This window comes from Myotis yumanensis, unplaced genomic scaffold (assembly GCF_028538775.1).
Source record: "Myotis yumanensis isolate MYYU_CA2020_CCGP unplaced genomic scaffold, mMyoYum1.0.hap1 SCAF_7, whole genome shotgun sequence".
Lineage (NCBI taxonomy): Eukaryota > Metazoa > Chordata > Mammalia > Chiroptera > Vespertilionidae > Myotis > Myotis yumanensis.
Window position 1 is genome coordinate 45,814,695 of NW_027223758.1, and position 21,971 is coordinate 45,836,665.

Consider the following 21,971-nt stretch of genomic DNA (forward strand, 5'->3'; position numbering starts at 1 on the left):
GAGATGTCCACTACTAGCAGGCTAGATTTGGCAGTCCCAAGGTTGGGTGAGAGGTCAAAGCTGGAGATAGAGCGGTAGGAGTCATTCTTGTCTCCTCTCCTTTCCTCCTTCCCAGTCACTCACACATCATATTTCCATTTCCATATTCCTGTCCATGTATTCCATGAATTATGACTAATTAAGAGGGGAATAACTGAGCAATAATCTCCCCTCCCTCCTCCTCATTTTACACAAGCCTAAATAAGGCTGTCATGATTTGAAGACAATGCAAATTCTTCTGTCCAATCCTGCGATAAAATGCACCACCAGCTTACCATTCCTCTAATTTTTCTTTGACATTTCCTTCCTAGAAATCAAGGGATTCTCCCAGTCATTTTAGATGGGACCAATTCTGAAGTCTGTGTGTGAATCATGTGTATATTTTAGTAGTGAGTGTGGATTGGTCTCTGGTTTTTTATCTACTCTTAATGACAAAACAACAACACAGAAATCCTTAAAAGGGTAAAAAGAAGTAATTGACATCTAGATTTGGAATGTTTTATATGATTATGTGGTTTTATGTTCACCTTTTTAGTATGTTTCATGAAAGTTAACATTGAAAGATGTTACTTTTAGTAGGCATACAGTATTGGCTGAGATGTGCTAGGAATATACTAGAGAAGAGAGTGGCTGAATTAAGACTTGTTAAGTACTACAATAATCCATTTATCCACACATAATCCAAGAATAATAGAAAGTTGGATGATGCTCCCATTGTGGTTCTGAGTCCAATGTTATATCATTAGACTCATGAAGGAAATGTATCACTGCAAGCATAGAGTTTCACCTAGAGTGTATGAAGGGTGAATTCATGATTCACAATGCATTTTGAAGTTGTTCTGAAATGTCATTTCTCTTTGCGTGCTTTTGGCATGACAAGTTTTAGGATGGTGATTGGTTTTTTCAAGTGCTGACTCACAGAATACTGGGTATTTGTTCCCACAGTCTACCGACTGTGGCATCTATGTTGGGGTTATCACTTGGCAACAAGATAAATATCTGACTGAGGTATTAACACTCCCTAACAAAGCTTGTTTCATGTGCAAACTTTCTCACACTCATGGCTGGCCCAGGGCAATATCTTAAAGTAGGTGAGGTTTGCTTTCTGTTTCCCTGGATTCTGGGACTGACCCTCTCTGGGGCCCAAGCCCACTCTCATTCTTCTGCTTATCCTCTCCTCACACGCTGAAACTGCTTCCTGGACCACTCTGCCTCCACTCCATCAAAATCCTCTCTGCAGGAACTTAAATACATGTGTTATTTTCCCAGAGTCATTAACATACCAAGTTTAATTGCTAATTATAAAAGACTAGAGACCCGTTGCACGAATTTGTGCTCCAGTGGGGTCCCTTGGCCTGGTCTGCGAAACTGGCTCTCCAACATCCCCTGAGGAGTCCTGGATTGCCAGAGGGCACAGGCCAGGCCGAGGGACCCCACCGGTGCACTGATAGGGGCTGGGGAGGCACGTGGGAAGTTGGCCAGAGGTGGGGAAGAGACCCCGGGAGGGCTCCAGGGAGTGTCTTGCCCATCTCGCTCAGTCCCGATCAGCCAGACCCCAGCAGCAAGCTAACCTACCGATCAGACTGTCTTCCCCCTAGTGGTCAGTGCATGTCATAGCGAATGGTTGAGCATATCATTAGCATATTACACTTTGATTGGTTGAATGGACGACCAGACAACTGACACTTAGCATATTAGGCTTTTATTATATAGGATGTTTATACTCTGATAAAGATATTTTAGAAAGTATATTATGGAGGCTGTCTTAGTCAAAGGGGCCCCAAATTCACACCATTGAGGTGACCACCTTCACATACATTTGGTGCTGCTCACAGCAACAGCTACTTAAATTTGTAGAGCAAACCATGCTACTTAAATACTACAGCTCATTAGTATTAGTGATTTTTGTTATAAAAACAGTGTTTTAATATATTTAACTAAAAGTCATTAATAAGCAAAAATTCTTATATGGAATTTTATGTCAAAACAAAACTTCCTTTTTGGCCTACAATTACCAGTATGTCATGCTTTGGATAATTTCAGTGGTGACATTACTGCTGATGTAGAGATGATACATTTTTAAAATTTGTATATTTGACATCTACCAGTAAAGTGAAGAGAATAGAAATATGTTGCTATATGCTGAGCATAAGTAAGTCATTTAGCAAACATTTAGTGAGCATTCATTATGAACCAAGAGCCTGTCCCAGTCATTGGGAAAGACTATTGTGGTTGTGGAACTCATGGTGCTTACCATCCAGAAGTGAGATAGACACTGAATAGTGAACTGTAAAGGCCATTCAATCATAGTAGGATAGGCGTTTCAGAGAAAATGCACAGTGTATGTCATCTCCAAATTAGAATATTAGAACTTTATGAGTAAAGTTCTTTTTTTTAATTTGGGGTATTATTTCTGCTTTATGCATGATTTATTATAGTGCTCCTGGGAAGAGAACACCTCAATATAGATACTTAGATAAGGTATTTCCAATTTTAAAAGCAATGCCTATCTATTATGGAAAATGTGGGAAATTTTTTGAAGTATAAAAAAGTATAAAGAAAATAATGGCAAATATCTATAAAGTTACCACCCAGCGATAACCACTATTTACATTTTGATGTATTTCCTTCAAGTCATATTTCTGCACATATTTTATTTATATAGTTGAGTCATACTGCATATATAATTTTATATCATATTTTCCACTTAAGATTACTTTGTATACATTTTTCTAGAAGATAAGAAAATGAGAAGGTGAAAGACATTTAAAAAATATATTTTTTATTGATTTCAGAGAGGAAGGGAGAGGGAGAGAGAGAGATAGAAACATCAATGATGAGAGAGGATCATTGATAGGCTGCTTCCTGCTCCTGCACGCCCCCTAGTGGGGACCAAACTGGCAACCCGGGCATGTGTCCTGACTGGGAATTGAACAGTGACCTCCTAGTTCATAGGTTGATGCTTAACCACTGAACCACACTGGCTGGGCAGGTAAAAGACATTTTATTTTACTACTAGAGGCCTGGTGCACAAAATTAATGCACTCAGGATGTTGGGGGAAGGGGGAGGTCCCTCAGCCCAGCCTGCACCCTCTCACGGTTCAGGAGCCCTCGGGGGATGTTAGACTGATGGCTTAGCGGAAGCCCGGCTTCTGGCTGAGCCATGCTCCCCCTGAGAAAGCACACTGACCACCAGAGGGAAGATCCTGTGTTGAGCGGAATTGGGCTGAAACTGGCTCTCCAATATCCCCTGAGGGCTCCTGGATTTTGAAAGGGCACAGGCAAGGTTGAGGGAACCCACCAGTGCATTATTGAGGCTGGGGAGGGACACAGGAAGGGGTGTCCAGCAAAATCTCACTCATTACCTATTGGCTGGACCCTAGCAGCAAGCTAACCTACCAGTCAGAGCATCTTCCCCCTGGTGGTCAGTGCATGTCATAGTGAGCGGTTGAGCAGCCTTAGCATATCATTAGCATATTACACTTTGATTGGTTGAACGGACGACTGGACGACCAGACACTTAGCATTTTAGGCTTTTATTGTTTAGGATTCTCAACTTCCTTAGAAGTGATCTTCCCTAAACCTGTAGCATATACTATTTCAGGTAATTTAAGAGACCTTTATCCAGAGACTCTTTACAGTAGCTGGACTCTTTCTTCTAGTTGATTACTGATGAGTTATTGCCGTGATCTCCTAAGAGGTATCTCCACCTTTGGTTCCTCCTCTCCCAGCCTTTCCAGATTTTTCTTCTTAAAACACCACTTTTTATAAGACACTTCCGTTTTCCAGAGTTTGCAGTAGGTGGGTTTTGGACTAGATCTCAACTCAGTCTGAAATCACAGTCCCTCTGGAAGATATTATCTGTTCAGTTTCCTATCTCTTCCCTATAACACTGACTCTGCTCAGACAGCCACTCGATGATCTTTCCTTTTCACTTCTATAATTTCAGGGTCTTTTCCTTTCAATATTCATTTTACTTCACTTATTGCAATGCTTTTTTGGGGTTTTAACACACATTTCTCAATCTCTTCCCCTCTTTCCTATGGCACACACCATTGGTGCCACTCATTTGGGCTCCTAATCATATATTGTCTTTTACAACTTTCTCCAATTGTTTTCCATGCAAACATCTTTTCTTCTGCTGAACTCATAAAATTTCTCTAATCTAGGCAGGAAGGCAACTCCTACCTCTGGCCACTAACCATCACTCAGTCATACCAGCTAACACTATGGAGCACTTGGTATATGAGAGATAATATGCCAAGTACTTAATAGACATTATCTCATCTATTCTTCACAAAAGTCTGTGTCATTTAAGAATAATTTGGCTGCAGATGACAGAGTACCTAAGGTGTCTAACAATGCCTAGACAATACAAACTTATTAGTTCTTATCTCATGTAATGAGAACAAAACCTGGGGGTGGGTGGTTTCCATTTTGGCTTAGGAGTTCTCTGATGTCAGGGCTCTGGTTTGGCATCTCTTCAAATACCTCCCCCTTCCTCTATTGTCCCAATATGGCTGTAGCATCACAACTCAGACAACCATGCTCAAAGTCAGGTTGGAAGAGTAGGGAAGATTCTCTTTGCATGTATCTCTCTTATAGGGAAGGAAAATTTTCCCAAAACATTCCCCAGCAGACTTTATCCACATCTCATTAACCATACCGGGTTATGCAGCCATCCCCTAGACCAGAAACTAGGTCCTCCTTTCTCAATATCAAGAAATCTCAAAATAATACTTAAACAAAATAAGGAAGAAGGATAGCAAATATGGATTGTTTTTGTGTAGTCAGTGATTGGTCCCAGCCATATAGTATTATTAGAAAATTAAAGCTCAGAAAGGTTGAGAAATCAGTGCAGGTTTATACAACTAAAAAGTGTGGGGAGGGGGAGATTTCAAATAAAACTTTTCTGAGTCTCTCAGAGTCCACATCTTTGCTCATCACAGTTTAGGGCCCTTCTAAAGAGCTTTAACACCTTACTCAATTCACCAAAAAATAGTAAGTACCCATTGATGCTTAGCACTGTTCTTGCTGCTAAAGGAGAAATAAGTATAGAATCTAGTTAGAGATAGAAGCCCAACTCAGATAAAAAAAACTAGAATACACAAGATTAATTAATTAATAATAACCCTAAAAGGTACAGTTCTATGTAGCAGAAGTTCACTGAAGATTGTAGAAGTGAGACTGGATTTCATGAAAGTTATGAGGTGTAAGATTTGGATCAGCAGGCAGAAGGAAGGATGACATTCCCTTTGAGAAGAGTAGAGTGAAGGAAGGAGATAGAAAAAGTAGAGCCTGAAAAGTGAGTGAAACAAAGTTCTAGGCACATTCACCAAGTGTGGTTAAGAAACAGTTGAATAGATTGGTCACATAAATATTGCCAGTGGGGCCCTCCAGGGGACTGAGATTGGTAAGGGAGAGAGACCTAGACTACCAAGCAATGGCAGAGAATTGACCGAGAACCAAGGGATATTAAAATTTGTAGGCAGCCATTGATTGTTCCTTTGGTCTAATAAAGGAACTGAATTGTTGAAGGATCATTGTTGGGGGTGGACTTCCAGCTCTTTTTCTTTTTGAACCTGAGCTTTTCCATCAATTGAACACTCAAATACAGTCATGCATTATATAATGAATGACATTTTGGTCAATGATGGACAGCATACACAATGTTGGTCCCATAAGATTATAAATGGAGCTAAAAACTCCCATTATCTAGGGACATTGGAGCCATTGTAAGGTCATTTCTCACATGTTTTATTAATGATGGTGTAAACAAGCCTACTGCACTGCCAGTCATATAAAACTATAGCACACACAGCTATGTACAGAATACTTGATAATGGTAATAAACCACTATCTTACTGGTTTATGTACTTATTATACTATATTTTTATTGTTATTTTAAACTGTGCTCTTTATACTTAAAAAAATAAAGTTTGGTATAAAAATAGTGTGTCCTATAACATAGCAGCAGCCTCATACATCCCATTTTTCTTGATTATATTATTTTCTCTTCTGCTTGATTTAATCTCATGTTGTTTTGCATAGGTTTGTAGCATAGAAGCAATAAGCTATGCCATATAACCGAGGTAGTAGGCTATATCATTTAGGTTTGTGTAGTGTACTCTATGATGTTTGCACAACGATGAAATCACTTAAAGATGCATTTCTCAGAACTTATCTCTATCATTAAGAGGCACATGATTGTAATTTGGCTTTTGATTTCCAGACAAAGTTTCTGAAGAACACTCCTATGCCATTGTCCCTCTAACGATAATGAGGTGTTTGGGTTAAGTAGCCCCAATCATTTTTTTAACTATTTATTTATTCATAATTTTACTTTATCTTGTTTTTGACATTATTTACATATGTCCCCCAATTTCCCCTTCTCCCAACCCCTGCCCCACCCAGGCTTTCACCACACTGTTTTCTGTGTCCATTGGTTATGTATATATGTATATGAGTTCTTTGATTAATCTCTTCCCGTCTCCCCCCCACCCCGCCTTCCTGTCTGAGATATGTCAGCTGTTCCATGCCTCCCACTCATTTTTGACCGGAAACTCACACTAGCAAGATGAGGTAAGGATAAATCTGGCTCTATGACCCACAGCCAAACTGAGAAGGACGCACAAAGGACTCAAATCCACAGTCTTGGTTTCACTGACACCTCAGATTGTCCACCCAGCTCTCCCTGCACAGACATGGAGCTTCCCATGCCAGCGGAGAAGAAGCATGGTGCCTTTACTTCTCTTCATACTACCTCTTTTGGGACTCCTTGAACATAAAAGTAAAGAGAATAGAAGTGAATCCATCTTTACAATGTGTTGCAAACACTTTTCAATAAGCTCTAACAGCATGAATATCTTTGAACTCAAATTATATTTTCATGCATATCTTTTGCTTATTTTTGTTCTTCAAATTCCTTTGGTTGGGTCTAAAAAAAACTTGCAATTTTCTCAATCAAGTTTTTAACATCACAATTTCTAATCAACATCCATTATTTACCTAGAGATAAAAATCATCTTAAATTATACCATGGATTTCCACTGTTCAATAGATAAGATCTATGTTCTAAACAAGGTCATATGAAAAGAGCATTGGGTGTGGCTGGTGGCAGGAGATTAGAGTGGAACCCAGAATTATTTAGGAAATTATAGCTTGAGAAAAATGTAAGGTTTTAAAATAGAGAATTTCTGAGAAAGATAGTAGTTTTCTTTTTCTTCCTATGACCAAAGGACCCCTAAGGGGTTGCTAGAAGCAAAAGAAAGAATTCTATTGCCTTTATGTATTACAAAGAGCCCACAGGACAAACCTATGGAAAGAGAGAAGGGATATTGTTGAACTTAGTACTATCCTTCAATGCAGGTATAGAGAAAGACCCTTTAAACTGAGGCTGACAGGCTTTAGCTAATGTTAACAGGCATGTGTAGATATTGCCAAATTCATAAGTCTCTGAGTGACGTCATCCTTCCAACAAATTTCTGAAATGATGCCTTAGCAAACAAGCTCTTTCTGAGTAAAATGTTGAATCACTCAAAGGATACAGATTAGAAAGAGAGAGAGAAAAAAAATTGCTCTGTGGGAGGGGCCATGCTTTATAAAACCAGTCATCACCATGTCTGAACTCAAACAACTCTTGGAGGACCGTTTCCTGTCAGCCAGCACCTCAGAGAATAGCAAGGTATTTCCATGACTATCTCTATGAACTCTGGTTTCATTGTTTCTCTTCCCTCATTCTGGTGTTACTAATATATTGAAATTTAAAACGTGGGATGTTTTTAGAGGATGAGTAAAAATTTAGTGGTGCTTTCTTGTTTAGTTGTTTAACTGAAAATATTTTAGTGCAAGATTTGAAATAAATTTATAGCCGTTCAGCACTCCCAATAATGAACTCAGCATCAGAAGCTCTTTTGTAGCATGGCTATAATAGTGTGTGTGTGTGTGTGTGTGTGTGTGTGTGTGTGTCTTGATCTTGAATCTCAGAAGCCAACAAATACCTATGTAACATTAAGCAAACTAAAATGTACATTAAAGTTGTGATGTTAATTTTGTCCAGCAGGCTAGAATATGTATATTCTTTAGTAGCTAGTGTTTTGACACTGAATTTAATAAAAATAGCTAAGGTAATTAAAACATATTCATTTAAGCAATTGAAAGTAATTTACCAATTGTACATACATATTTAGAAAATTCAAAGATGACTGAGTTTTCATCTAAAATAATCAGAAATTAAGTAGTTTTCTGGGTTGGGTCAGCTCAATACCAGAATATATGTATTGAATTTAGTTCAATATTTAGTCAATTTAGTGAAAGGGAAAAATCTGCCAAACTTGTTGTTGAATTGACTGAAGTAATAGTGCAATAAATAATTTAGTACTCCACAAATAGGCAATTATTCACTATGAAAGTCATCAAATACCAGAAACTGTTTTTTATTTTGTTTGTGTGTATTTATTTTACCAATAAAATTTCAACTCTTTTTAAGAGAGGGGGAAATTTGGTCGTTTTGAACAGGAAATTTCCTTGGAATTATTATTTTCTTTGTTCTTGTGGATTTTTGTGGTCAACTTCAAACTATTTGCATTGTGTAGTCAGAAAAATTTTTGTTTTAAATGCCACAGAAAGTTCAAATCTACCATCCAGTGCCAACATGAAGAGGGACTGTGGTAGTGGGGCACCTCCCGAGTTCTTCATGACCTGTGCCAAGTTTCAGTGGCACATTTGTCAACTTGTGTAGCAGGAACTGCCACAAACGTCATGGAGCCCCGCCCCACATATGCTTTCCATCATTCTTTTCAAGGATAATATTAAACGTGAATTACGAGCATAACTTAGGAGCTAATGAAGTTGTATAACTTACTCTTGTTAAGAAATTCACAACAGGTGCTACCTGTTCTGGGCGATGGTGTTATTTGATGTCACTTTGTGACTTTAATTTACGTTGTCTTAGAGCAGTGGTTCTCAACCTTGGCTGCACATTAGAATCACCTGGGAATCTTTTTAAAATCCTGATTTCTGGGCCTCATCCTCTGGCTGTTTCTTTGTTACTAATTTAGTTGTGGCCCCACCCCATAACAAAGAAACAAAATTTCTGGAGGATGAGGCCCAGAAATCAGGATTTTAAAAGGATTCCCAGGTGATTCTAATGTGCAGCCAAGGTTGAGAACCACTGTCTCAGGCAGATTCTCACTCACCTAAATGTAAACCCTGGACTTGTCTCAGGGTCCCTGGACACTGTATATGTATGCCTTCAGAGATTTCTAAAACTATAAGCTTCTCAAGTCTCATGTAGGAAAAGCCCCCATCTTACAATCAGAAGGCTGAGATTTAGTTGAGGCTTCGAAACTGACTACCTGTGCCATCTACATCTTCATATTTTCATCTGTATAACAGGAATTACTATGCTTTTCTGGGGACAAAATTATGCAAATTAAACAAAACAACTCAGTTTGGTAGCTGCAATATAGACATATATTTTTTAATGTTAAATTCAGTTAATTGTACCTTATTTTACCAATAAAATTTCAACTCTTTTTAAAAGAGGTAAATGCATTGGGGATAATTTAATTTTGTCCTTATCTCCTTTTTTCCACCTGAAATCCTAACTTGGCATTACCAGCCCTCTCTGATAGTTTCTCTTGACACTTATATTTTCTTAGTGTCCAGGAGACCGACTATGCAGGTTATTATAAAGAATTAGCTGCAAGAGAAACCTACATTTACTTTTCTGGTTCTGATCACTTATTTGTTTTTCTTTTCACATGGGTTAAAGAAATATTTTGTTTATTAATTCTCAGTTCATTTCCAAAATATTGAGATATTTTACAAAAAAAATCTACCCAATAAGATTATAAAGACACTTTAAAATTGGAAAACGGAAGAGGAAACACATTTCTGAGCCACTCAAGTTAATCTAATATCAGTGATGAAGCAAGATAAAAAAATATAGTGACTTTACTTTTTACTTAAAAAGCCTTCTAGGAGCATTACAGACTTGCAAACTTCCTCTTCTTATTTCCTCTTTCTAGCATTTCTCAAGTGAAAAACTTGCCTAAACTCTTACACTGTAGAGTGAAGTTGAACAGCAGCAGGTGAGGCAGTGTGGGACATTGGATAGAGTGGGTTCTGAAGCAGACCTAGGCTTGAATCCCTGCACAATTACATACACACTGCGTGACCTTATACAAGTTAGTTAACCTCTCTGAGCATCAGGATGGAACCTATACTCTCAATGAAGATCATAGTATCCGCCTCATAGAGATCCTGTGAAGATAAAATGAGAAGAAGAGGTGAGGGAGTTTCAGAGACAAGCTTTACTTAATTTACTAGTTTGTCTTGATAACATACAATCAGGTGATGTTTCAAATGAGAAATGCTGATACAAAGTGCAATCACTTTCTTAAAAAGAAATGTTCATGACCCAAGTGTTCACATAAGATATGGATTAGGCAGAGAACCGAGTGCTGGCCCGGGTTGGGAATCCCTGCTGAGTGAGCCTAGGCGAGAGCTGCAGGGCATGCCTCATCTTGGGGGCCTCCCAGCTCCTCCCCAGCTCTGGGAAACCACTTCCGCAAGATGGTTTCCTGTGGAATGATGAGTGTCCATGTTGTTTGGTATACATATATTTTGGTAATTGTAGGGTGTGTTATAAGCCATTACAAAAGCATAACATGCAGCCAGAAAGAAGATCATTGGCCAGTACCCACAGATACTACCACACATCTGGGCGTGTCCAAGCATTTGGCTGCATGGGAAGGCTTTGGTCATGGAAGGTGTGTCTGTCGTTTTTCTTCAGATGGTTGATCTGGTGTGTGTGTGTGTGTATGAGATATCCAGGATCATTCTTACAGTGCTACCTTCATTGAAAGTATAGGTTCCATCCTGATGCTCAGAGAGGTTATCTTGTATACGGTCACACAGTTTGTATGGCATGGACTTCATTGCTAGCATGTGGCAGGAGAGGAAAGGAGCCTTCCCAGGATTCCCAATAATGAACTCACCATTGGAAGCTCTTTGTAGCAAGGCTGTGATAGGTGTGTGTGTGTGTGTGTGTGTAGGGGGCAGATATGAGTAGGACTATGAAAGCTCCAATCCTCAAACAATGAGTCTAAGCCACTTCCACAAGTAGGATATTTGAAAGAAGATTTACCATCTCAATGGGGGACAACATGAATATGTGTGCAGGTGGCATATGTTTGAATATGTGTGAATTTTCCTGTGTGTGTGGTGTGTATTTGCAGGTGTATCATAGAGGTTGAGAGCATGACCCTGGAGGTCACCCACCTGACTTCAATTCCTTGTCAAGTGACATTGGTTACTTTTCTTATCTTCTCTGTGCAGTAGTTTCTTCCTCTGTAAAAGAGGAATTAGGGTTTCCTTATAGGGTTTCAGTAAGTGCAAAATGGTTAGTACAGGTAAAATGTTTAGAACAGACTCTCTTATATAGTAAGACACAGTAAATGCTATTTATTGTTATTGCTGTTATTATTATTATTATTATTATTATATGAAGTGTTACTACTCATCATAAGACTGTTCACTACATCTCAGGATTGGCTGAAAAATTTGCAGAAGCCAATGTAAAAGGGAAATGTAGAGCCTCTTGTTTAAAATTATTGAGAATTTCAAGATGGTAAAAGCACAGTTTTACACCAAGTTTGGGGCCTATATTGTTGAATGGGTCACATAACCCTAATGCTATCCCCGCTCTACTTCTTGTTGTTCCATGAAGGCAGAACAGAGAGGAAGCCCCTACCATGTGCAGGGTACAGCCTGTACTACACCTCTGATGCCATCACCCAAAATGTTGTCTCATCTTTTAGAGCTGTGTTTTCTTCCTCACTTTCATTCTAGATTGAAACAATGGAAGACCTTTATGTGGCAAACACAATTTTTGCCATCAATTTCTTCAAGCATCTGGCAAATACAAGCACCACCCAGAATCTCTTCTTCTCTCCATGGGGCATCTCATCCACCATGGTCATGGTCTACCTGGGTGCCAAAGGCAACACTGCCGACCAGATGGCAAAGGTAAGTTTCTGTTGAAGCTCTAAATACGGACTGAATGATTCCTGAACCAAATTGTAGAATTGCTTTGAGTGTGGGCTTAAGATATCTTGGCAATCTCAAGGTCAGCAATCATCACCTGCTATTACAACATTAGTTCCTTAGATTCAAATCTACACAATAGGCAAATCATGAACCATTGACTGTAGATAACAGAAGGCATATAGGAGTTTCTTATATTGCAGGGCTGCAAGGATGAATACTGACAACATCTTACATTATAATATTCTAATGTTTGAAAGTGTTTTGCATTCTTTATATCTTTTTTTGTGTTTGTTGCTTATTAATGGAATTAATTACTCTGAATAGTTTTAAGAGAGTGTCACAAAAAAGAAAAAAATGTCCCAGAGCCGTGGTCACCACACTCTTGGAGATACAAGGAGAGCAATGTTGACTCAGCCATGTTATCAACCCCTTGAGATCATGTCTGGCCCGATGGTCAGTCTTCAAAATCAAGATGGACAGGGTGTCCGGCAGCTGGTTTCCTTCCTGAGTGAATGGACAAAGCTCAGTCAGGGGACCCTTTTACTGAGGCTTGGGTCTTAAAAATACAATGGACTTCTTCAACTGCACATTGCAATATTCCTATGGGATGAATTCAACACATTGAAAATTCACATGATCCTATTATCTCCTAGGTCAGTGACCCAGACGAGGTCATCCTATAATTAAAATTCTTTTACAAGCACATGTACATTAACATAACATTGAATGCTCTGGTTTCTCACAGGCATATATTGTGCTTTCAGTCACACCAAAATGCTGCTGGCTACCTTGGGGTTTCCTGTGAGAATTGCACCTGAGTGTGTATATATCCTTCCCAAGTACATGGTGACCCATTTAGAATGGGCCTTGTTTGAAGAGTGAGAGTGTTGGCCAATGTCCTCACAGGAGGAAAGGGATAGCTGCAGCACTCCCTGTGTTTGTGGCAGTTTAAACATCAAGACTTACAACAAAACTCAGTTTGCTCAACTCTGATGCCAGCAACATTTTGCAACCCTCCTTCCTCTTTATTTTCTTTGCATTGAAAAAATAAAGACAGTAAACTTCACAACTTTAGAACACATCAGGGTCTTAGTTTTTTAAAAGTAAAGAAATCACTAGCACTCTGAAGCAATATATTTTGAAGGCATATGCTACATAAAGCACTCTAAGTTGTTAAAATAAAACCATTGATTTTGATACCAAAAGAAAAGTAGCTTATAGGTTGCTCTGGGCACAAGAGAGTTTCTCTGTACCTGGAAAGTGCTTGAGCACATGGGACTATGCCAAGATTTTAAATCATTTTTTTTGTAATTCTACTGCATGTACAGGTTTTAAAATTCAAAAGCAAATTTGGTTAATTCCCTACTTAAAAGCAAGAGGAGAAGCTCTTTGGCTTGGAGGAGGGAGCACAAACTTTGGGAACAAGACCTGTGTTTAAAATGGTGGCTTTGACAGTGTTTATGAAGGCATTGAAGCTCTCTGAGCCTAGAGACTAATGAGTAGTATATAGATTAGTATAAAATACATCATACTGATTCCTGTGAGGGAAATTTAGGTTGACTGACACATATCACATATAAAAAGTATCTGTGTTTGTATCCCATACACAATGACAGGGAACTAGACATCGGGCCACGAAGAGGTACCTGTTGGCAATGGTTTAAAAGTTAAGTAATTTAGCAGGAAAATGTAATAATTCCCTCTAATTCCAATTGTAGGTGCTTCAGTTTAACAGTGTTGGAGTCCATGAAGTGACCCCAGTGACCCCAGAGCATGACACCAGCTGTAAGCTCATGCAGCAGATGCAGGTCACTTATCCTGATGCTATTTTGAAGGTATATGACTCATTCATTCATATTTCTTTTGTACTTCATTTCTAAAATCTTCTTGTCTTAAAGTCATGACATTAAACTGAGAAGGAACTTAGTACAGATCCCCTCACTTCCGGAAAAAAAGACTCAGAATCTTTAAGTAAATATTCTAGGGTCTCACTGCTAAAAAAGGACAGAGCTAGAGCAGAATGCAGACTTCCTGACTTCTAGGCCAAGACTCTTTCTAAATTATGTCACACCACCCTGCCTCTAGTTGGGTTTGTGTAATTTACTCTAAAACTATGGTAGAGAGACTCCTAGAATACACAAGCATGAATACAGACTTCCAGAGGAGAAAGGATAAGGAGTGATAAGGAGTGACAAATAGTTTAGGAATGAAGAAGGTTAGGTTCAATGACTTCATAAGAGACCAATGACCTTTATATATCCGCATATCTATCTATCTATCTATCTATCTATCTATCTATCTATCTATCTCAGGTAGTATGATCTTTTCTCAATACTCCATTCGTTAATTATCAGCTATCCAGGAACAGACACAGATGTGTTCCTATTGGTAACCAACTTCCATAATTACTCTCCTGAGAAAGGTTATGTATCTCCCATAGTTTTCTGGCTGTTACAGAGGGAATTGAGGGCTAAAGGAGGTGGAGAGGGCCCATATATAGAGATCCAGCCGAGTCTCTGGAGACAGCTGTCAGTCACCTGTAAGTCTTCTGCTCTGACTGAGTCCCATGTCCGTTATCCTGTTTACAAACTTTAGGTACAGTTCTATGACACATGACTGAATATTGCATTGTGAGCCCATAACCCAAAATCAAATAATCTCTTGTAAAGTAACATCTGTAAAGTAACATTTTAATATAAAAATTCCTTAGAGACCTTAAGGTTTACTAAAGTATAGAAGGACCCTCACTTTCTTCTAGGATGTTGGTTATTTCATAGGTTAAATCCAATCTATGGGCAAAATAATGAAACAAGTAAAACATTATCTTATATGTTTTGCACCACATCCATATCAAAAGTATTTGCTCAGAGATTCCTCTTAAGTACCAGAAAAAAGTATATGTTAATGCAGTATTTTATTATTATATAGAAAAAATACCATTGCTTAAGAAAGATCTTACTTAGCAGTCCCATGTAATATAAAGAGGATGCCTCCTTTCTGTTCAAGGTACAAGCTGAAAACAAAATCCATTCAGGCTTCCATGCTCTCATCTCTGCTATCAATGAGACCAAGGCGGGTTACATATTGGAAAGTGCCAATAAGCTGTTTGGAGAGAAGACTGCGCAATTCAAGGAAGTAAGTACAGCCTGTTATTCAAAAGCAGGAACCTAAACCTGCAGTGAGGTCACTTTCAAAGCTGTTCTCTAGGATTCATGCTTGTAGGGAAAGTCAGAATTGCACAGGGCTCCCTAAGGCACCCTAAGGCCTTGGCAGTGTCCCTGTGCTCCCCCTGTGGGTGCTTCTCTACCTGCTGCAAAAGTCCCACTTGCAGGGTAAGTCAGGAGGAACACAGCTGACTTCCAGAGTCACTGTCTGCAAGGTCCACCTCCTTCTTATTTGCTGTCTATAATGTGAACAATGCGGGAGGGCAAGTCGTGTTGGGACTGGAGTGTGGGGAAGGAGATCCACTGAGTGCTTATAATCTGCACCATTTTCTTTGTCAGCAGCATCCCCCCCCCATAGTCAACCTCTACCCCCAGTGCCCCCCAACCTCAGGTCCTCTAGTCTTGACAGGAAGCCCATAATTCACAATTGCACAAAGGCTTGTTTAGCATATATTCTATGTAATCTCCTGTATTTTTCTGCTTTAAAGGAATACATCCAACTCTCTAAGAAATATTACTCTACAGAACCCCAGGAAGTTGACTTCTTAGAATGTGCAGAAGGAGCCAGAAAAAAGATTAATTTCTGGGTTGAGACTCAAACCAAAGGTAAAACCAAGGAAATATTTTCCATTCTTTCCACTTAGAAAATAAAATCTATTTCTTAAAACCATCCTTGAACTTAATCCTTAATCCCTTAAAATTCATTCAACCCTAGTTATTTTGGTTAATGCAACCTTATTCTTATTTAGCTTAGTGGGTGTTTTAATTGAGGGCTACTAATAGAAGACGTATGTTTAATACTCAAATAATTGGATTTTTGATATTGCATTAGAATAGAATATGACAGAGGGCAGATGTTTTCAAATATAGAAAACATCATAATTGAAATAATTGTGACACTCCATCCACTGTGGACAAAAAAAAAACACCAACCAATAAAAAATGGATTTTCTTAACTTCTCAGATTAAAACATCATTTTCAGCAATAATTGTGTGTCTTGATTGCTTAGCTACCATTATGGGGAAAAAACATGAACTAAGTGCTATAGAATTTAAAATATTTTTGTCTCTCTGAAAGTAGTTGATCTATTTATATTACTTCTCCATTTCCATTCTGGATTTTTAAACCACTGTTCTAAAACACTGACAAACTGCTGCCACAAAGGAGATGGGAAAAGTGAAGATTAAAGAACTGAAAGTAAAAATGAAGTGCAACATTAAAGACACATGAAAGTTATGCCTTTTGAGAACAGCATAAATTTTCTCTTTAAGCATTGTGCCAAATGGCTGTAAATGAGTATCAGTTGTATTGCCAAAATGCTAAGGAGTAATTGGGGCTGATTGTTTTACCAAATTTTATAATAATTTGAGAGAATTTTCTGTTTTATTTGTTATGATCAAATACTAGTTTTGTCACATGCACCATAAAGTTAAATAAAACATTAGTAGATTTCAATAGCAATCAAGAATTTTAATTGCCTTGGGAATGTATTGAGCGGAGATATTGAGCAGATATATTGAAGCTGATCAGAATACAGTGACCTTTTTATTAGTCCTTTTTCTGTCAGTAGGACTAGAGGGGGGAGGACAGTGGAGACAGAATCCTGACTATCTTATCAAGACTGTAGTCTTGAGAAGATTATTAACCTCTCTCACAATGGTGCTCTTTTGTGTAAAATGGCACTAATACTCACCTAATAGAGTAGTTGTGAGGATTAAATAAAATAATGTATTTAGTGGTTTAGATAATGCAGAGTAGGTATTCACTATAATGGGCTATTTCTTAAACAACTTTTTTTTAAAAAGCTATCACGCTCAGATGTTTTCATTTCTGAGAACCTTCTCTGGCTCACTCTTTTACTTCCTTCTCTTTTTCATTATAGTACTATGCATTATTTAGCTCTATTACAGAATTTATCACATATTTTTCAGAACTGATTTTGAATGTCACTTGTAATAATACAATCAGCCACCAGGACATTTCCTCCTTGCTCAGCTCATGAATCTGCATTACTCCTTGTATAGGTCTAGTCTAAACTTCCAAAAAAATTGTCTTGAGTGAATCAATGGGTCAAACCCATAGACTGTCTAGACCAGATCTAACAGGAGCACTATGTGAAATAATGTGGAAAGACACTATTATCTTCCTTAAGAGACTATCTTTCACTTCCAACAGAATTAAATAACTCTATGCAACTGTAAAACTGAGAAAACAATATGAAAGGAAGTGAAAATATCCACTGCAATTTTGATAGTAATTCTAAATTTTAAATGCATTACTTCTTCATTTTCCCTTGAATTTTGAAAACCTTCTGAGGAATTTGCTCTGATTTTTACTTATGCTTTAAATAAATTGAGAGGAAAATTTGAGCTTGAAGATAAACATCTCTGTAGAGTTTGCCAAATATGTCTTCTGAGTTAAATGGCAACTCAAAAGATTCAAGAAAATATAGCAATTTCACAGTTTTTGATCATGAGACCTAAACAGACATCTTTTTTTTCTTTATTTAATTTTAATTTTATTTTTTTGTAGGTAAAATTTCAAACTTGTTACCTGAAGGATCTGTAGATTCAGAGACCAGGATGGTCCTGGTGAATGCTGTCTACTTCAAAGGAAAATGGAAAACTCCATTTCAGAAGAAATTAACTGGGCTTTATCCTTTCCGTGTGAACTCGGTATGAGACAACAAGACAGATTTTCCTAACATGTATTGTAGGGTCTTAGACAAGACAGAGAAAGAAAAAATAAAGACCACTTGTTAATGTCACTACATGATGTGCTAGTTATAACTTATGGACATTGGATAGTTGGTTAACTTGTTCTAGCTACTGAATACCACTCAGTAATTTTATGAGGTCATATGAGTAATGATGAAAAACCATGGGATTTATACTTAAATCCTAGACTCAAATGTAGGCTCTATCACTTACTTATGTTCCATGAATTCCATTTTCTAATCAGCAAAACTTGGATAATAATATCGAACTCCAAAGGTTATTGTTAAGGATTCGATGAGATTTAGCAGAGTTCTTGGTCCATGATAGGTACTAAACAAATGTTTTAGTATTATTACTATTATTGTCCATAATGGGTGCAATCTTGAAAAAGGTAATAAGATCAGAATACTGTATACAAATAATTTATTTTGTTGATTTTTAAAAATATATTTCTTAAACACTAAAGCAGAACCCATTCTCTTTTATGTAAAATTGTAAGTCTCTTGATGTATTAGAATTAACTTTCATATTTTACTCTTTAATTGCTTTAGACTCAGCGTAAATCTGTACGGATGATGTACTTGCATGAAAAACTGAACATTGGATACATAGAAGACCTAAAGGTTCAGATTCTAGAACTGCCATATGCTGGAGATGTCAGCATGTTCATGTTGCTTCCAGATGAAATTGCTAATGTGTCTACTGGCTTGGAGTTGGTAAGCCATTCCAACTTCAGTTGTTTTAGATTTCTAGGACTAAACTTGCTTTTTATGCTGAACATGTATACACCTTAGGAAACTGTGTGCAATTTTTTACATGAATATGTGAATTGGTTGATAGTAAGTGTGGCATGTCTCCAACTTTCATTCATTTTATGTCATACCTATTACCTTCTTACAAAAACTTTACCAATCTATTAAACTTTTATATCACCCACATTGTAGTAACGTTAAAGTCACTGATTTTTAACATTAGACTTAGAAGTTGTTTTCCTTCATTTCTAATCACTCACTGTGTTTTTGTTTTTTAATTTTTGGATTTGTAGCTAGAAGGTGAAATAACTTATGAGAATCTCAACAACTGGATCAGCAAAGAATCAATGGCAGAAGATGATGTTGAGGTGTACATCCCTCAGTTCAAATTAGAAGAGCACTATGAACTCAAACCCATTCTGAGAAGCATGGGCATGAATGATGCCTTCGTCAAGGGCCAGGCCAATTTCTTAGGAATGTCAGAAGGAGATGAACTGTTTCTGTCTGAAGTATTTCATCAAGCCACTGTGGATGTCAATGAGGAGGGCACTGAAGCAACTGCTGGAACCGGGGCTATCATATCAGGGAGAACTGGCCATGGAGGCCCACAGTTTGTGGCCGATCATCCTTTCCTCTTCTTTATAATGCACAAAACAACTAAGACCATTCTCTTTTTTGGCAGATTCGTCTCACCCTAAAGTTGGAAGTTTCTGTTTCTGTACAGAATTTTGTAGCATGAGGTATAAGCCTCAGAATTGCTATAAGTACCAAAAATGTAGGGACTTTTTCTATGTATTTCTGTGTTTCTGAACAATTTTCAACTACACACTAAATATAAATACAGAAATAACCAGACAACTGTCAAACATAACATTGCAACCCTATTGATTGGTTTCCTAAAATGGGATGATGTCGCATTTAGTTTTCCCTTATTCTTTGTTTATTTTATAGCATTAAGTTTTATTGCATTATTTATTATTTTATATAATTTTATTATTTTTAACTGTCAATGTAGCTGATACAGTCACAGAAAACAGGTGATCGGTTATGTTTCTTTCTAAGGAAGTGCATGTATTTGTTTTTATAAGGAAAGATGAGTAGGTGTCTTTCCATCCCCTTCTATGATAAAAACCTAGAAGATAGCATTGAACAACAAGCAAATGTATATTATGTGCATTTGTAACATTATATATCACGTAGATGTGACTGTAACTGATATAAGATTACAAATACACAATAAATAAATATGGTTCCACACAATCATTTGTTTGTTGCCATTTTATTAGATCTTTGGATCATGAGACCTGTTATAGCTTGATTCCCAGGACAGAATAAAGGAGCCACAGAGATAACCACCCCTTTTACACAGAGCCCCACTCTTGGGATTGAGTGGAGTTGTGTGAAAAATGGTTTAGAGCTGCCTTTTCAGGCAGCAAAAGGTGTAGCAATTCAGAGGAATAGTCAGCGTTCTTTGGACACTGGTGTTTAAACCTCAAGAACATCAGGAATAAATGCCAAATCCAGTGGTTCGTACATAGAATCAAGGTCACAGTCGTTGATCTGAGAGTTCAAAGGAGTTAAGATGGGCTGGTGGCAGAGCAGAAGTGGAAAAACAAGAGGCATTCTTTAAAAAATATTTTTATTGATTTCAGAGAGGAAGGGAGAGGGCGGAAGAGATAGAAACATCAATGATGAGAGAGAAAATTTGATCAGCTGCCTCCTGCATGCCCCACACTGGGGATTGCCCCACATTGGGGATTGAGCCTGTAACCTGGGTTTATTCCTTGACTGAGAATCTGACTGTGACCTCCTGGTTCATAGGCTGATGCTCAACCACTGAGTCACACCCATCAGGAGAGCTTCTTTTAAGGATGTTTGTTCCAAATAGCACTCGATGCTTTTAAGCAGGTCAGAGGTAGAATTTAACACAATTTAAGACCTAGGAACTAAGACATCTAAAGTTTGGAGGGTCTGAACTGGCTTGAGAGTCTGGCTACAGAAGTGTGTCTGGATGCTGGAAATGTAACCCAGGTTCCACTCTCCCTATGATGGAAGGAAGGCAGGGGTGGATGACCCATGGAGCATGGTGGCTAAATAGGCAGCCTCAGGACTTTGACTATATGCATCTAAATCCCAGTTCTAACACTTTTGAGTTGTCTAACCATGGATGAAGAAAGGTGCTTTGCTATGCTTCTTTTCTTTCAGTGTAAACTATAGAAAATAATGCTTTTCTTATAAGGTTGCTATGATGTTTAAAGAAATCATTCATAACAAGCAATTAAAATAATGTTTGGCACATACAGTATTTAAAAATACTAGTGATTATGATTATTATCTTTGTAAGTAATAAACTATCTCTGGTTTCATTTACTTACTGTCAGGTGATCAAACAGAATCTCAGAAAATTATTCAGTCAAATAATTTTTAAGGTTTGAATTGTGTTTTACTTTCTCTAAGACATGAAAATTAGAAAATTAGAGGTTCATTCTAATTTTGTGCATTCTCTTACTTTTAGATTCATTTGTCTATGTACTTCCATAATTCATTCAGCAAGGCAATAAGTATCAACCTTCTACAACTGTTCTGAGTCTTAAGATATCCATATTGCACTGTCCTTATTGAGTTAGGGTATGACGGTAGAATTCTAAGTTCAAACCACTTTTCAGCACTTTAGGGTATAATTTTATTATCTTCTGGCACCAAAGCTGCTGATGGGAAAGTCGAGGTCAAGGTCATCCTTACTCTTTGTAGTTCTAGTAATTTTCTTTTTGTTCTTGGTAATGTTCTTGAAATTTTGTTGCATTGTGTACTCTTTAAAATGGGTTTTAAAAATTAATCTTGCTCATCATCAGCTTTATTACATCTGGAAACTTGTATCTTGCTTCAGTTCTGGGAAACTCTCAGCCATTGCCATGAACTGAACGTTTGTGTCCTCCCCACCCCCATACATATGTTGAAACTCTAATTCTCAATGTAATGGTATTTAGAGGTAGGGCATTTGGGAGTTAAGATTAGGTTAGGTCATGAGGGTGAAGTCCTCATGATGTAATTAGTGCCCTTATAAGGAGATGAAGGGAATAGACCTTCCTTTCTCCACCAGGTGAGGACACAGAGATGAGACAACCATTTGTGAACCAAGAAAATAGCCCTAACCAAGAACTCACCCATGCCAGCATCCTGATCTCCAGGATCCAGAACAGTCAGAAACACTCTTGTTTAAGCCTTCCAGTCAATATTATTCTGT

General features: G+C 37.9%; 1 protein-coding gene across 1 annotated transcript; it reads left to right on the forward strand.

Annotated features, from left to right (window-relative positions):
- Positions 1-7,678: 7,678 nt before the first annotated feature.
- On the forward strand, positions 7,679-19,987 carry SERPINB2 (serpin family B member 2). The gene is made up of 8 exons (XM_070420431.1): positions 7,679-7,723; positions 11,896-12,072; positions 13,812-13,928; positions 15,100-15,228; positions 15,746-15,863; positions 17,791-17,933; positions 18,527-18,691; positions 19,021-19,987. Exons 2-8 carry the CDS (start codon positions 11,905-11,907, stop codon positions 19,423-19,425), a joined length of 1,245 nt encoding a protein of 414 aa, XP_070276532.1. The 5' UTR covers positions 7,679-7,723; positions 11,896-11,904; the 3' UTR covers positions 19,426-19,987.
- Positions 19,988-21,971: the final 1,984 nt, after the last annotated feature.